Source organism: Macaca thibetana, chromosome 8, assembly GCF_024542745.1.
Source record: "Macaca thibetana thibetana isolate TM-01 chromosome 8, ASM2454274v1, whole genome shotgun sequence".
Lineage (NCBI taxonomy): Eukaryota > Metazoa > Chordata > Mammalia > Primates > Cercopithecidae > Macaca > Macaca thibetana.
Genome location: NC_065585.1, coordinates 71,339,682 through 71,356,458, shown reverse-complemented (window position 1 = coordinate 71,356,458; position 16,777 = coordinate 71,339,682). Strand labels below are relative to the sequence as shown.

At 36.1% G+C, this 16,777-nt stretch overlaps 1 protein-coding gene across 4 annotated transcripts in view; it reads right to left on the bottom strand.

Annotated features, from left to right (window-relative positions):
* STAU2 (staufen double-stranded RNA binding protein 2) overlaps positions 1-16,777 on the bottom strand; it is a 332,823-nt gene that overhangs the window by 54,763 nt on the left and 261,283 nt on the right. Inside the window, exon 15 of one of the 4 annotated variants that reach the window (XM_050802294.1) lies at positions 13,425-13,451. The exons of the other annotated variants lie outside the window; for them this stretch is intronic. Coding sequence (XP_050658251.1) covers positions 13,440-13,451 — 12 coding nt within the window. The 3' untranslated portion in view covers positions 13,425-13,439. Of the gene's footprint in view, positions 1-13,424; positions 13,452-16,777 lie in introns of those variants that run through there. 4 annotated transcript variants of the gene reach the window in all.

Below are 16,777 nucleotides of genomic sequence, written 5' to 3'. Positions count from 1 at the left end.
AATAGGGAATGCAAGATTAAACTAGGCTTTAAAAACAACCCTTGATGAAAATGAATTAACAACATAAAATATTGAAGCAGACATTAGTATCTTACCGCATTCTCATCCTAAGGCTCTCAGATCACTGGTGGGTGTAGACTGTACTTTCCTCTCAAATCTGAGGAAATGGTTACATCTTTCATGGCATTTGTACCCACAGACAACCTGCTGGCCAAAGGCCAAGTGGACACATGGAGACAAATGCTCGTGAGAGCAGCCAGACTAAGAAGTGGCTTCTAAGTACCCTAGAAATGTCAGCATAGTGAGAATATTACATGTATACCATCCCAGTTCTAAACAACAACTGCAGGGGCATAATGTGAAGTTAATTCATTCAACAAGTATTACTAAGCACCTACTCTGGCAACTGGAGCTCAAATGAGATAATCCACGTGAAGGGTTTGGCATAGTGGCTGGTATATGATAAATGCTTTGTATAAATAACAGCAGGGTAACACTTCCTGTGACATTGAAGAACTGGAAGAATTAACCGGGTAGGTGGGGGTGGAGTGGAAGAGAGTAGTGCCACTCAGGGACATTAAGAGGTTCAGGAGAGTGGAGCCATCAGAGGGGAGGGGAAGAGTTGGGGCTACAGAGATGAGCAGGTGGCAGAGCACGGACAGACCCATCATGCTTGTTACAGAGGTTGGTTTTGATCCTTTGGACAGCAAGAATTCTAAAAAGCAATGCTTTACACACCGTAGGATCTCAACTATTAGTTAGCTCTGAAATAAGTTTCATGGGGTCCAACCAGCACTACTTTTTCAACAAAAGAGATCAAAATAGAATAGGATAGGAAAGGACAGAAAACATAAAACTTGTTTATATATATATATAGATAGATGTGAGTATTGGGTCATGATGTTAAATTTATTTTTTATGGTGAGTCACAGTCCAGAAAGTTTGAAGGTCACTTCTTTGAAAGCATTTAAGCAGAGGAATGATATGAACAGCCTTGTGCTTCAGAAAATCCATTTGGCTGCTGTGCAGAAAGTACTGGAGGGTGGCAGGCCTGAGTACAGGAAGAACAGTTGCCGCAGTCAGGCTAAAGAGGACAATGCTAACCGAGGGCAGGGCTAGTAAAGATGGACAGAAGTTCTACAGAGGGATACCAGGAGGGATACACTGAGGAGGACAAGATTTAGGTGAGGAAGCTGTCCAAAATGCAACCTGGACTGTCTAGGTTTCTGCGTTAGCCAATTGGGTGGGTCTTGCTGCCCTTCTTTGTGGCAAGCAAGGAATGCCAGAGCAAAAGTAGTTTTAGGGACAGAAGAAGATTATTAGGTTGGGACATGTTGGGATAAAAAGTTGAAAACATGGAGAATAAGTACAATTGTGATAACTTTACAGAAACAAATTCATTATACTCTACAAGCCAATCATGATCAAGTGTCTATTGTCTGATGCACTGAAGTGTGATACTAATGTTAGAAATATGTTAGGAATATACATATATATATAATTTTTTTTTTTTTTTTTTAGTAAGAAAATGCAGTAAGTACAGAAGGGATTTGCAAGTGCCCACAATTTGGGGACAAGTTTTTATAAAGACATCTTCTAAAGCAAATGCAAAGAATTATTATTAACAGGTAAGGGTTGTAAAGATTAAAGATAAAGTATATGAGCACATACAGGGCTGTCCAATCTTTTGGCTTCCCTGGGGCACATTGTAAGAATTAAGAATTATCTTGGGCCACACATAAAATACACTAACACTAACGATAACTGATGAACTAAAAAAAAAAAATCTCAAAATGTTTTAAGAAAGTTGAATTTGTTTTGGGCTGTGTTCAATGCTGTCCTGGGCTGCATGTGGCCCATGGGCAGCAGGTTGGACAAGTCTGATCTAGCATAATACCTGACGCATAGTAGATGCTCTAAAAATAGTTTTTTTCCCCTCCACTTTTTTATACCTTGTCATTAGGTCTCAAGATGCAGCAATGCAAACTATTTACATGAGTATATTTCAAATCACTTGATAACTAGAGTTAGAAAATGATGCTCTGATTCAGAAAACGGTTTATGTTCTTTGTTTTACAAGGGCTGCCAAGAAGTTAATGAGCAAATTCATGATGCATCTCTAGTAAATATACAGAAACTCAATATATGCATTTTGCATATTTCACCTATCCTATTTTTAAGCCGTTTGCTCAATTCCTTCACCCCCCAAAAATCATTAAGAATTGTAAAAAAATCACTTTAAATATTTTTCTGAAGTAAGCCAAAGCCTATAGACAGGTGGGTAGACGGATAAATAGATTAGATAGACATAGATAGTTGAAACTGATGGATGGCTATATTTTAAATTATTAATCAAATATCTATGAGTTTGGGTAGCTGAATCAGTTGCCTGAACCTTGTTTCTTTCTTATTAAAAAAAGTATTACATATCAAACTGTAGAGAGAAAAGTATAATGAACCTCCATGAACCCATGCTCCAGAGTCAACAATTATCAGTTCATGGACAAGCTTGTTTCATCTATACCTTCACCCACTCCCCCAACCCCTGCATCAATTTAAAGCAAATTCTAACCACTACATCATTTCATTGGCAAAATGTGTTAGTATTAATCTCCAAAGAAAAGGACTCATAAAACTACATCATTGTCATCCCTTTAAAAAGTTAATAATTCCTTAATACCATCAAACATCAGTGTTCGAATTTCCCCTACTGTTTCTTAATTTTTTTAAATAATTTGTCTGAATTTTAGGTACTGATTATTTCTGGGTCAACTTATAAAACCATTTCTCAGAAAGTTAAACTGAGGACCAGAACAGAACCTTCCCAAGGAACCCTCCCTTCACGGCATGAGACTGGGATTTCTCTACCTGTTCATTCAAATCCCTTCTCTCTTCCTGCTTTCTCCCTATTCTGCCATATCCCCTTTGAGTAACACACACACACACACACACTCTCTCTCTCTCTCCCTCTCTCACACAATGCGGGAAAGCTTTAAAACTTGTGCTACATGTTAGGCTGTATGAAAATGAATGTTTGACATAAAAATAAAAATGATAATACAGCAGAAAAAAATGAATAAACAAGTACTTAAAAAACTAGTCTTAAGAATTATCAAATTTTTAATTAATGACAACTATCAAAACTTTGAGCAGGATATCTTCCAACAAAGATATACTTAAATACAATATATGTGTGTGTGTGTGTGTGTGTAGACCTAAAAAGAAGACTTTACTGTGCATTTTGAAATAAAATATCCTAATCCAAAGTTTCCCAAGTTTCATATCCATTATATCTCTCAAAATATCTTCAGGAACATAGACATATTAAAATGAATGGCTTCAGGAAAAACAAACAAAAAAAGCATCCCATACTGTCGGATGCATCTTTCCTTCTACTGCTCCCGTCTTCCTACTGGTTTCCCTGTCTCCAATCTCCCTCCTTGGTGTCGTCTAACACATAGATGCTAGCAAAGTTTGTTTTCTAAAACACAGAACCAAAATCTTATGTCTTACTTAAGTCTTCCGTTGTTCACCACTGTCTACAGAATAGAGTTCAGATTTCTAACAGTGGCAGTCACAGACTAACATAATCTACCCCCACCCAGTTCTCCAGTTTTCTATCCCAGTACCCTTTCCACCCCAATATCCTCAATGCCCTGGCTATGTTGGAATAGTCCCATTCCCTGGACATGTCTTCCTTAGGCCTCTATGGTTCTGTTCATGTTGTTCTCTCTGCCTGAAATACAAGATTCCCTATTTATCCAATGTATAATAAATGTGAGCTTGCAATGAAGAGATAAAGGAATAAGACATGAGCTTTGCTCTCAAGAAGCTTGCAACCTCATGACAGACAGAGATAAGTAACTTTCAAGAGAGGTGTGATAAGTACAGACGTATTAAGATGTTCTAGGTTTGATGACAACACAAAGAGGGATTTTGCTGTGAACATGAGACTATTAGCATTTGGAAACACAACGTGCAGAAAACACATGGAGAAAGGAGGGTCCAATGGATGACATAAAATCCCCCGAAAGTGGACATGTCGAATTAATATATAGACATGGGATGGTTATATCCAAGAGATAACTGAAAATCATTTGCAGCTGGTCACAGGTAATGCCTATAAGAGATTGTAATTGCAAACTCAAATGTAATCAGGTTGCTTCTTTTAAGAAGCCTTTGCTATCCAATAAACACGAAATCTGTGGGAACCAAACTAGAAGGGTAGGATGGTAAAGGGAGGCGGAGCAATCTGACTTACACATGAAGAAAATGAAGCAGTCACTTCCAACAAAGAATGAAGCATACTAAAGTACACACTTACAGAAGGAAGAAGTTCAATGTGATACTAACAAATCAAGCTAGCTTAAACTTAACAGTGTGCTATACTTGCTGCCACATTCGCTCTGACATCATTTAAATAATGTAAATGTTTTAAAATTCTTGTCATAAAAAGTACAATACATATAAAAGAATACATATATGCTGTTTTATTTCAAACTCACACATACCACACACAAGTATTCATGTACCCACCTGCCAGGTTAAGAAATAGAACATTATCAGTACCTTGGAAGCCTTTAGAATCCTCCTGTCCAATTGCCTTTCACTCTGTCCCTCTGAGTGGGAATCACTGTCTTGCTTTTAGTATTAATCATTCCTTTACTTTTCTTTATAACTTCACCACACAGATTTTTACCACCTAGAAAACACTTGGGGTTTTAATTTTGGAACCCTGCACAGCCAGTGCAAAGCCAGAGTCTAAGGAAAGCGCAATATTGCCATTATAGATGGAGGGACGGGTAAAAAGAGACAGCAGGGGCCTGCCTCATCCGCCTCAGGTTCTCTGTGAAGTCACATTGCACCTAGGAATTCTGATACATGCCAAAGTTTGAGAGCCACTGGCTAGGGTCCCTTCTAGCTTCTGATCCTAGAATAAGTATTTGGATCAAAATAAGCCAAAAAAACAAAAAACAAAAAACAAAAAACAAAAAACCAAAACCAAAACCAAAACCAAAAAACACCTTTTTTGAGGGTGAACCAAACTAAAGCATTCTCTAGCTAGAATGGGCTTTCTGCAACCCCACATTTATATAATGTTGCTCCAACCAAAGGCTAAATTGTTGTATGTTAATTATATACTAATAACAACTATGCAAATAACTAAAATGTTTTAAATAGAATTGTATTTCAAAAATATGGGGAAATATTCGTTGCTTTGAATTTTCAGCTGTGATTCTTAAAGGCAGGAAATCCTGCTTGTGGAAACATTATAATGAATTTTCACTACATGTAACCAGTGAGTTTTGGTGATGAATCAGAGTTGAGTATGACTCAAAAATTCCCTCCTCTTAAAACAACTCTATAGGGCAGCGCTTTTGTTTTCCTTGAGGTCTAGTGCAGTAGGTGGGCCATTTTCTGAGTCGTTTCCCTACCGTGAAGTTAGTCTGTGTGTATATAGTCTTTTGAATGCTATCCCAGAGGTGGTGTCCTTTTTCCTTTTATTTGAATTCACTTTTATACCTGGAGAGATTCTTTTGGCTGCTGCTGGCTTATACTGTTTGAGCGCCTCCCAGGTGTGGGGCCACACTTGGTGCTTCACACCTATTATCTCATCTAATCCCCACTTTAACCCTGCTGGGTAGGTGTTACATGCCTCGTTATAGACAGGTAGAGCAACTTGGCCTGTGGTCACATTGCCAGGAGTCTCTTGGTGAGTTTGCAGATAAACTCCCTGACTCCAACTCCTGAAGAATTCCCACGGGGCCACTATAACTACTGGCTACAACTTCAAAAAAAAAAAAAAGAATAAAGAAAACAGAAAGATTTATGACCTTAAAAAAAAAACTCTTTTGTTTAGTTGAAAAATTTAATAGACATTTGCACATATGAACAAATTGGTTTATTTTCAGGTATCTCTAGGTATGAAAGGAATCCAAAGGAAGGAGAAGAAATCCTTTGCCTTGGCACTTTGCAAACTGACTACTTGCAAACACACAAGCTCATAGGCGCAGTCTATGCCAAAGAAGCTCTTTTAGGAGACAGTAACAAAAGTGATCTCAGTATTCTGCCCTGCATTTCACATAGACCACTTATTTGCGTTAAAATATATTTAAGTTTTATTTTTAACAGAAGTCTTTTATTTGGGTTACAAGCTATATATACTATTAAGAAATTTATTTTCACAGTTAGAAATTAAGAATTATTAATTGTAACATAGATATTTTAACATGTAGCAATAACTGGGGATTATATTTATAGTTTGTTAATTGATTGAAAACACTCAAAAATAGGACTTCACACCTTCATTTGCAGGATCATGTTGAGAAATTAGGACCAGCTACTGTGTACTTATACCAAGGTTCAGGTGTTAAAGTATGGATGCTATTTAACCAACCGAGATGACTTAATTGGTGGTTTTCTCTACAAAGAATGGTAAACAGAGCTCCCATATCTCTTATAATTTCCTTGTATCAGAACCAAAAATAATATTTAATATTTGCTTTGCACCTTACACAAGAAATTTTTAAAAAGCCCCATACACAGAGTCATCAGTGGTGAGCAAAGAGTGTGCAAGCCTATAGCCAACTCTGGAGGATGGAGTTGTTGGACTTTTTCCTCTGGTGTCTAGTAGCATAAAAATGGAGTTACAGAAAAAGTGCTTTCAACATGCTGATAAAAGATTAAAAAGAATCACTTGGACTGAAGGAATTTTAACAACATAACGTTAAGGAGAAAAGAAGCTGTAAAATAAAACCAAAAAGCATGTCCACAAGAACTTAAAGAAATCATGGGGGGGAACCTCACAAATTGTCTAGGCAGTCGTGAGCAATCATTGACTTGGTTTGCTGTAATTTTAAATTAACTTCCCTTAAAATATGTGATTTATATGTGACCATTTATATAGCTCTTATCTATGATTTCAAAGGTGATCAGTTCAAAGCTTAATGAATTGTCTTGATATTGAATTTTTAAACCTTTGAAATCTTATATTTCAGTAATGTACTATTACCTTAACATTTAAGCAAAGCTGCATGATCTAGAGAGAATTCAATCTCTTCTGATGATTAAATTTCAGTAACTACATAGAAACATTTGGAACAAGAAGGACTTTATAAATGAACTGTCAGCATATATTACAACATTACAATGTTGCTTAGGTAAGAAAATGCTCCTTGAAAAAGTTGGCACAACGAGAAGCCAATAGGAAAAACAAAGGAAGTAAGCTATCACTGAAATAATGAGCAGGAATTCCATTAAGGCTCCAGGCCAGGTATGTGAAGGAGGTGTGATTGATATGCAGGACTTGGAGATTAACTGTGTGGGACTTGCTGAGGCCATGCCTACATGCATCTAACATAGTGCTATATTTGGTATCAGACTTTGACTGAAGTGGTGTTTACAGAGTCACTGCTCTTGCTAGTTCTTTTCTTTTAAATGCTAAGAATTTTGTTTCAGCCACAGCATCAGGAAGGGAGCATTTTCATGAGGCAAAGAAAAATATAGTCATATCCAGAGTTAGTCTCACATTAAGATGCAATTAGCGTTCACTTTTAGTGTCAACAACAATTTAAAAAGCTACATTTCATACAAACACAGGGATGACAATGACTATGAGGTCATCAAGTCCCTGTGTTCCTATCAGTAGGTCCCTTTGGATATTGCTAATAAGTGATAAGATTTTAGAAGCCAACATAATGATATGATATAAAAACAATGTAAAAAATTTGATATTTATGAGTATGGCAGTATGGAAGAAGACATTGTTCTGAGGCTGCTTCTAGAATTGCTACAGAGGATTGGAATCTAGTTCAAGTTAACATAACATCCTTGAAATGTTAAAAGACAAAGGTTACTTCTGAATATATTATTTCTATTGCAAGTGACTACATAATGGAATAGAGGTCAGCTTGGTGGATTTGGAAATTCTTAGTCTTTAAAACATTCTTTCTGGAATAGAAATGAAGCCCTGGAAATCTTGCAGAGTAGAACCTGGCTAATGAATGGCTTTCTATGACACGATTTACAATATAGTGAGGGTTAAATAATGTTCTATCAGATTCATCTCTTACAATAAAAGTATATTTAAAAGTACAGCAAAAATATCTTAGTTCGTAAGGTGGATATCAGTCTTGCTTACCAATACCCAAGTTATATAAAAGGGTCCCATTTTCCTGTTTATGGCTCCTGCTTTTCACTAGAAGAAATGACCAGCCTGTGATTCCCAGTTCTGCTACTAGCTCACTGTAAGACCCTGAAAAATCAATCACTCAGCACTCCATGGCAATCACAAACTCAGACGTGGACACACTAGAGGTTAGTTCAAATTACTTACGGAGGTTTCTCTAATAAAATAAGGATTGACAACTGGGGCCATGACAGAAGAGAAGTCACTTTAAAGTATTTACCTTTTCCATACCTTATTAATTAGTTGATAATTTTACATCATAATTACACTTGATCCTTCTTCCAAGACCAAATTCAGGTAGACACATTCTAATTTCACAGGCAAAAAACCCAGAACAGCCCCGGTTGTTTGGATTCTATGATGCATTCCTCAACCCCAGCAATTGGTATTACAGGTACTGTTTAAAATGTTGCTTTGTTACCCTGAGAACTACATCCTCACTTTTTTTTTTTTTTTTTTTTTTTTTTTTTTGAGACAGAATCTCGCTCTATCACCCAGGCTGGAGTGCAGTGGCGCAATCATAGCTCACTGCATCCTTGAACTCCTGGGATCAAGCGATCGTCCTACCACCTCAGCTTCCAGAGTAGCTAAATTATTTGTTCTAAAATTATTATTCATATAACACATAAGCATTGATTCTTTCTAGGACAGGCACAATTCTGTGAATGTAAAAGTTGGTGCTCTGTCCCCGGGAAGTTCACAATCCAATTACCAAGTAGCCTCGTGAGAAAAGTGCGAGGTACAAGTAGGACCAGGGAAGGGAGAGATCTGAACCTGCTAGAGAATTAAAATACATGCTTCTGGATAAAGGTGGCCACTGCAATGGGATTTCAAGAACCAATATAATATCAAGCTTGGTAGCTCAGGTCTGTAATCCCAGCACTTTGGAAGGTCCAGGTGAGTGCATTGCTTGTGGCCAGCCTGAGCAACACAGCAAGACCCTCATCTACAAAAAATAAAAATATTAGCCGGGCGTGAGCACAAGCCTATAGTCCCAGTTACTCGGGAGGCTGAGGCAGGAGGACTGCTTGAGAGCAGGAGTTTGAGGCTATAGGGAGCAATAATAGTGCCACTGCACTCCAGCCTGGACAACAGAATGGGACCGTATCTCAAAAAAAATAAAAAAATAAACAAACACACACACACAAACACACACAAAAAAAACTATGACAGGCCAAAGTAGGGAGAAAGCTGTCCAAAACAAGGAGAGGCAAAATGAAATAGTCAGGAAAGCCCAAGGAAAATTAGGTAATTTGGCCAAAGCCAAGGACTGTGTGGGGTGCCAGTACAGGAAGAGGCTGACAGTATACTCTTCAGGGTCTTGGCTTCTTCTCTTAAGGAGTCTAGACAGAGGGAAAAACATAGAGGCCAGACCTCTTTCTATAAGTAACTAACCTGTAACTATGCCAATTAAGTACATAATAGAATACCCTTCCTCTTATTGATTGTGTAAACTCAGTGAACACAAGAGTCATGTTTTCTCATTACTGAATCTCAGGGCCTGCCATTAGTAAACACTCCACTTTCTGTTGAATAAATAAGTAAATGAACAAGTAACTAAATTGATTCATTAAAGGTAAATATAAAAACTTTAATTTTGCTATTAGTATATCTCTTAGTGAAAATAAGTTCCTGTGTAATTTATTTCAAATAAATGAACACTTGAATAATCCAGCAGAGTCTCTTCCCTTCACATTACTTCCTTCCCAGGTTACTCAAAATGTCATATAACTAGAGAAACATTAACAAATTTTTTATGCAAGAAGATGATGTCACAAACTTGTATTTGAGACTGGGTTTGCATACTATCAACTAGCTATTAGTATAAAAAGTAGAACAGCTACTTTATCAAACATGACAGCTAATTTTGGAAAATCCTTTCTCTTTTTCCTGAAAAAATCCATTATATATACATAAATATATAAATAAATATATATATTTCTTTTTTTTTTGAGACAGGGTGTTTCTCTGTCACCCAGACTGGAGTGCAGTGGCATATTATGGCTCACTGCAGCTGGGACTACAGGCGTGTGCCACCACACCTGGATGATTTTTTTTTTTGTGGAGATAGTCTTGCTATATTGCCCAGGTTGTTGTGAACTCCGGGGCTCAAGTGATCCACCTACCTCAGCCTCCCAAGGCACTGGCATTACAGGCACAAGCCACTGTGTCCCACCTCATATCTGTTTTTAACAGGGTTATTTCAAGCTGGAAATACAAACAAATCTTTTTATAATGGCAACAGAAAGCTATATCTAATATTTCAAAATTTCCCTTTCTCGCTGGCCATTGAACTCTTGAGATGGCTGGAAGTGGTAAAGGCAATAAGCTCGTGTGACATCATCAAGCACGAAAGCATTTTCATGAAATCATGGCCTAAGAACACTCTTGTCTATCAGACTGCCGGTGCTATCTGTGGGTCAGTTAGGAAAATGATGCAAAGAACTTCTTTTGAAAGGATTCTCCAGAATTACCTCTAGGAAGGACTCTGGAACTCGGTGCCTGTCATTAATTCTGGTGGGTGGTAGGAGTGGGGGTTGGCAGATGTGTGTCTTGACTGGTATGGAAGAGAGGGAACTTGGTCTTTCTCTCCCACTGAAAACCTCTAATAGCCATTGGACATTAATAAGAAAGTGAAGAGGTGACTTGTGAATTTTCTGTAATAATAGTGGAGGCTCCCAAACATTGCAATGATTATGGATGAAGAATTTACTTCTTTCTCCTTTCTCACATAAACACACAGAAGTGCCCTTCCATTTGATAAAGAGGGTGATAGAAGATCTTCTGGTTTGTTTGTTTAATGTCCAAGTCTTGCCTGATCCTGCTGCACTCTGCAATTTGAAAAGGAACACTTTTCTTATAAATAGCCCACATAAGGCATCTTGGCACATCTTAAGAGCTTTACATATATCTGTACAAGGTAATATTGTGGCATTATTATCAATGTGTAACAATGGTTCAAATAATCCCAGGACAAATTAACTTAATACAGATTAACCACTCATACCACAAAAGAAAACCAAAATTTGGGATCCAAGAAAGGAGAGGTTAAATTCCAAAAACCAAAAATAAATTTTCATTAGGTACAAACTATAATATAAAAATTAGGATATCACAACCTATGTTAGCTGATTGAGATAAAATATTTGGAAGAATCAGTGATTCTGAAATACAAATTTTCTTACATATATTCTTTGGGGAAAAAAATCCATTTATCATGAGCAAAAAACATTTTGTGTGGCTCAAATATTTAAGTTAGGCCAATCAGTTTGTTTAGTGGCATACAGTTTGCACTCAATAAATGTTAGGGAATATATGTGTGAATGAATAAAAAATTTACCATAAATACTTTTTGTCTCTTGAAAACACAAAGGGGTAATATAATTGTACTCTTTTACAAAGTAGGAATTTTAAAATTACCTTAACTTTTAAACATAATTTCAAATTCCAAATAAAATGAAAAGACTAAAATCAGAAAACAATATATTATTTTCTGAATTTTTACAGTGCTTTTGACACTATGTTTATATTCCAGTTTTGAATGTTCAAATATAAAAATGGGTTCAAGTTTTCTATTTAGAAGACCAAATTCACCATAAAATAGCTTTTGATCAGACAGATCTCAGCATTTATGTCTTGCTGGTTCAAGGAAATAAAGCTGTAGAAAAGGAAATAAAGCTGTAATAAATCGCTCCAAAGCAAAGGCAAAATGACCACCCAATTAAGCTATAACTTTAAAAATCACCTTGAGGTTACCCTGGGAAGAAATATGAGGAAAAGGGCAATTAAAGATCGGTCTTTTAAATCTGAGGTCTCCTCATTGACAATGAAAGATTCAGTTACTTAAACTGTTTTTCACTGTTTCGTTTATGAGTTGCTTTTAACAATATTTCATCCCTCAACAGAGGAAATAAGGAATCCTTAAAAAAAAAAAAAAAAAAAAAAAAAAAAAAAAAAAAAAAAAAAAAAAAAGCTATACCAGGCTTTATCAAAATCGTCGCTAAGGAAAATAAACTAATCAAGATTGATCTCCTGGGTCCTCAGAAGTTCACCAATTCCAAATGTTCTCGTATGTTTCAAAAGAGAAGAAAACAACAAAGCTTCTTTATAATACAATGCTTCATAGCTCATTGCGGGGCAGAGGAATGAACGACAGTGGCGTTTTGTAAAATACATTTCACTCTAATTAAAATAAGTACTCGTTTATTTCTTTTCTGAATAACCTAACTTTGTCTTTCCCACATACTAAAAAGTCTGGGTCCATTTTTTTTTCTATCAATTCTTAAGGGATTTTCTAGAATAGTTTTAAAGAAAAGATTGGATGTGCTGCTGTTAGCAGTACTTTCAGCAGAAGGATTTTTTTTTCAAATTTATTAATTTTTAAAAACGAACAGCAATGTAACTAAAGAAAAATGTCTACAAAGCAAACAAAATGGTGACTTCCTTTATATGCAAGTACAATGATCCATTATTTCCTTTTCAAGAGGCCTTCAATATTAGTTACTGAGAGAGCAAATGACAATGAAAAAATATTAATTGCATTACTGAAAAGAGACTATAAGGCAATAAGCTTATTTTCCCTCATTTAAAAATGCTCTTCCTGCTTCTTTTAAATTCCATTAAAAAAACATAGTTTGCTATAAATGACACACAAATGGGATGAATAAATAGTTAAGTACAACTGATGGAGGTCTTAATCTAATGTACCGTTGTCTGTCAGCTAATCTCTCCTGGTTTAACAATCTGAGTTTAACTACTTCATGATGAATGAGACAGGGTGCAAATGACCTGAGTGTTTCAGCCCATAAAACAGGCTTAGGGAAATAAAACCTGTAAATTTGATCACCAGACTTAGATTGACCATCATTGGCAATGCAGTTAGGGTTTTAAAGGAATTGTCTACATGTAATATTAAGTAATGAAGTTCCAATCATTTATACTTAAAGTACCATTTGCTCTAAAGCAGCTTACTACTATATGCAAGATTTGCCGTTACATAACTGAAATTCAGATAGCTCTGAATTCAAAGGTGGTGAGCTAATTGTCAGAGGACCTACTGAGGCTCAGAGTTTTATAGACTCAGTTCTGCAAAAAGTTTCTTAGGAGCATTAACATGTACTCACATTAAGCAAGAAAGACTCCAGTTGTTAACAGCAGTAGGTCTATTGTTCAGGAAGTAATACTTTTCATGAGATTCATTATGAAAGAGAGGGGGGGAAATCCTTTTTGGCATTCTGCATATAAAATCTTCTCAGAAAGACATCTGCAGTTAAAAAAAATTCCACCTACTTTTACTACTACAACCTTTGTTAATTTGCTACAGTTCTCTGCTCCAGTAACTTAAAAGTCATTTCCTTAAGAAAACAGATGACAGACAACTTGAGTGACTGATTATATTGTGCCATCACTTTGTTTTTCTCAGAGGCCTTGGTTTAAGAGGATGGATGTTAGTGTAAATGACAGCAAGGGGAGCTTCGCATAAGATTTCACTTCTGTTCAAAGACAAGCTAATGTAACCTCACTGCGGTGCCATCAACTTGACAAATGGACACCGCGCAACCCTCTGCCTCTCACTGAAACCCGAGAGCCTGATTTACACAATATTCTCCCTGTAGATGGAAAAAGACTTCATGCTGCTAGGCTGTATAATGGGTTGATCTGATAATTCTTTGCATGTAATGAAATTTGATAATATGAAGGTGAAATGCATCTCAAAGAATGAGGCAAGCTAATGAACTTATAAAACTACACTTAAGTCTTTTAAAACCTAAATAAACATTAAAAGGGACTTAGCTCAATTCATGTTGAGAAAACCTAGCAGTTCTCATGTTTTAACTCTGCAATCAAAGATACATGGCCTTTACTTATAAGGAATAAAAGATTCCAGCTCTGAGGAGTACAGCTCTATTCAAACAATTCAATATGATATGTAGAAATTGCTGTGCCTTATCTTTACCATCAGATTTTGCTGGTCCTCAGTTCCTTACCTCAAGAATTCTACATTACTCTATCCTGTTAAATTATTTCCCTGGAAGCTCAATGTTTTTCCTTCTAAAGTAGGAAATTTCTGAAAGAATTGATAAATAATGCCATGCAAAATTAACAAATAGTTCATCTGGAGATTTAAACGTATCTTAAACTGGCACAAAAATCACAAAAATTAGAGCTTCATAAGAAACATACACTTCTGCTTTAAAGTCATAAAAGTTCTTACATATTCAAAGTATGAATGGTTAAATAAAGTATTCTGAAAAGAAATTCATGGTATAGTATATTTTACAGGCAAGGCTGATCTCAAATCCTCTGCAGTAAAACTGTCTATTAGTATTAATGCCTGGAAATAAACACCATGAATGTAAACTACAATCAGAAGCAGTTTTAACACATGTAAATGTTGAATGAGGTAGAATTTTAGTCTTATATTTACTTTGCTGTTGTCACAAATAAAAAAAGCACTTATGAAAACATTTCATGCTGAAGTGAATGGATTTCAACAGCTGCTGATTTGGTGACATGGAGAACCCCAGAGGAGACATCCTGCTGAATTAACGTTTTGGAAATGTTAGAAAGAAACTTCAAACAGACCTTGTTTAGCAGGCGGTCAAAGATTTTGCTCTGTGGGGATCATGTGAAGGCTAGCAGAGCAGTCACTCAGCCATGAATCAGACTTGTCAATAGTTGCCTATTTTCTCAACAGGTGACTTAAATAGGCACACAGTCTATTTCCCCTAACATTTCTGTGTGTACTTGTGCACACACACACAAAATCATCCTAGACTTTGCTCTGGGATTATTTAGGAAGGCACAGCATGCAGGGATGGGGAAATAGTTGTTTAAAGGGTTTAGATACATTTCTTAAATGTGTACTTTTGCTTTTTTTAACTAAAAAAATTAGCTAAGTTACATTTAAAATCTTAATTTTCAAACACACTTTTATCCTAAGTTAGAAACCTGGAACAGATTCAATCAAATAATTATAGGACAGTGAAGAATCTTGAAGATAACAAAGATCAAACCCATCACTTCACAGATGAGGAAACTAAGGCCTACAGAGTTTTAAGTGATTTACCAAATATTTACTTGTTCATGTGTTCGGACTAGAACTTCCATTTTCTGACTCCTCGGTTCAAAATTAGTTCTCTATACTTATCCTTAAGAAATAAATAAGAAGTAGCCTTCTTTGAGCAATGTAAAAATATGCAAGAGAAGAAACCATTAAACTCAGTAAGATCTCATGGTTCAGTGTTTTTCTGATTTGGCATGTTTTGATTATTTTCCTTTAAGCTGGCCACAGAGAAAGAGAGAGAGTTAATGGAAAATTCCTTCCCCACACCACCAAGAAGTAGAGGTGGGGGCTGGGGTGAGAAAAGGCCCAGTACCAAGATGTGTTTTCTACTTTCAACATTTAGGAGTTTAGTGTAAATGTAGAGTACAAAAACAATAAAGCATTTCTTTGTTACTGACTCAGATTGGCATTGTAAACTATGCCATACAAGCTACTATTATGTCAGAAAATTACCAGGTATGCATTAAATGAGCTCAGACTGTTTTCTATTGTTAAGAATTTTTTAGTTGTTTTGGAAAGCCTAAGTACAGAGTTCAGTGAAAGTTCTCAGAGGTGACTCCACAATCACAGCAGTACTCATTACCTTAGTCAACCTCTCCTACTGCTTCCATCAATGCACAGTCATTACCAGCCGATGCTAAAATGGAATCCGAGGCTTAATAAATGACCTCCAATTGACAAGATGCTTCCTAGATAAGTACTGTCTTGAAAATACTTTCTACATGATTCAGAGTTAAAAATTAGGATGAAAAGCAAATGCCAATGCCATCAACACACACACACACACACACACACACACACACACACACACACACCTCTTAGGACCCAAGTTCACTAATTCTTGTTTTAAAATTCATCTTTTGGAAGTTTAATTCTTCCTATGGTATGAGGAAGCAGGTACTCTAATGCAAAGGTTGATGGGAGTATAAAAGACAGATTGGATTTATACATCAAAATGAAAAATGCACTCATCCTTTGACCCAACATTCCTACCTATAGAATGCTGATGAGATAATTCAACAAGTGAGGAAAGATATATGTGCAAAGATTATCATGGCAGTATTTTTTATGGTAGTACAAAGCTGGAAATTAAATTGGTGGTAAAATAAAGGTATATACACATACTAGCATACATGCAGCTATTAAAAATCACTATTCACTTAATATAAAGCTACAGTAGTAACAGCAAATGGATCAATGGAACAGAATAGAGAGTCCAGAAATAGACCTACACTTATTTGGTCATTTGATTTTCAAGAAAATGCCAAGGAAATCCATTTATGTCAGAATAACTGAATATCCATGTGAAAAAAAAAACCTCAACTTCTTCCTAACATCACACACAAAATTTAACTTGAGGTCTACCTTAGACCTGAATGTAAAAGCTGAAAATATAAAGCTTTTAGATGAAAACAAAGGAGAAAATCTTCACAAATTGAGAATAGAAAAAAAGTTTCTTAAAGATACATAAACATAAAATGAAAACTCATAAATTGAACTGCATCAAAATTTAAAAATTCTCC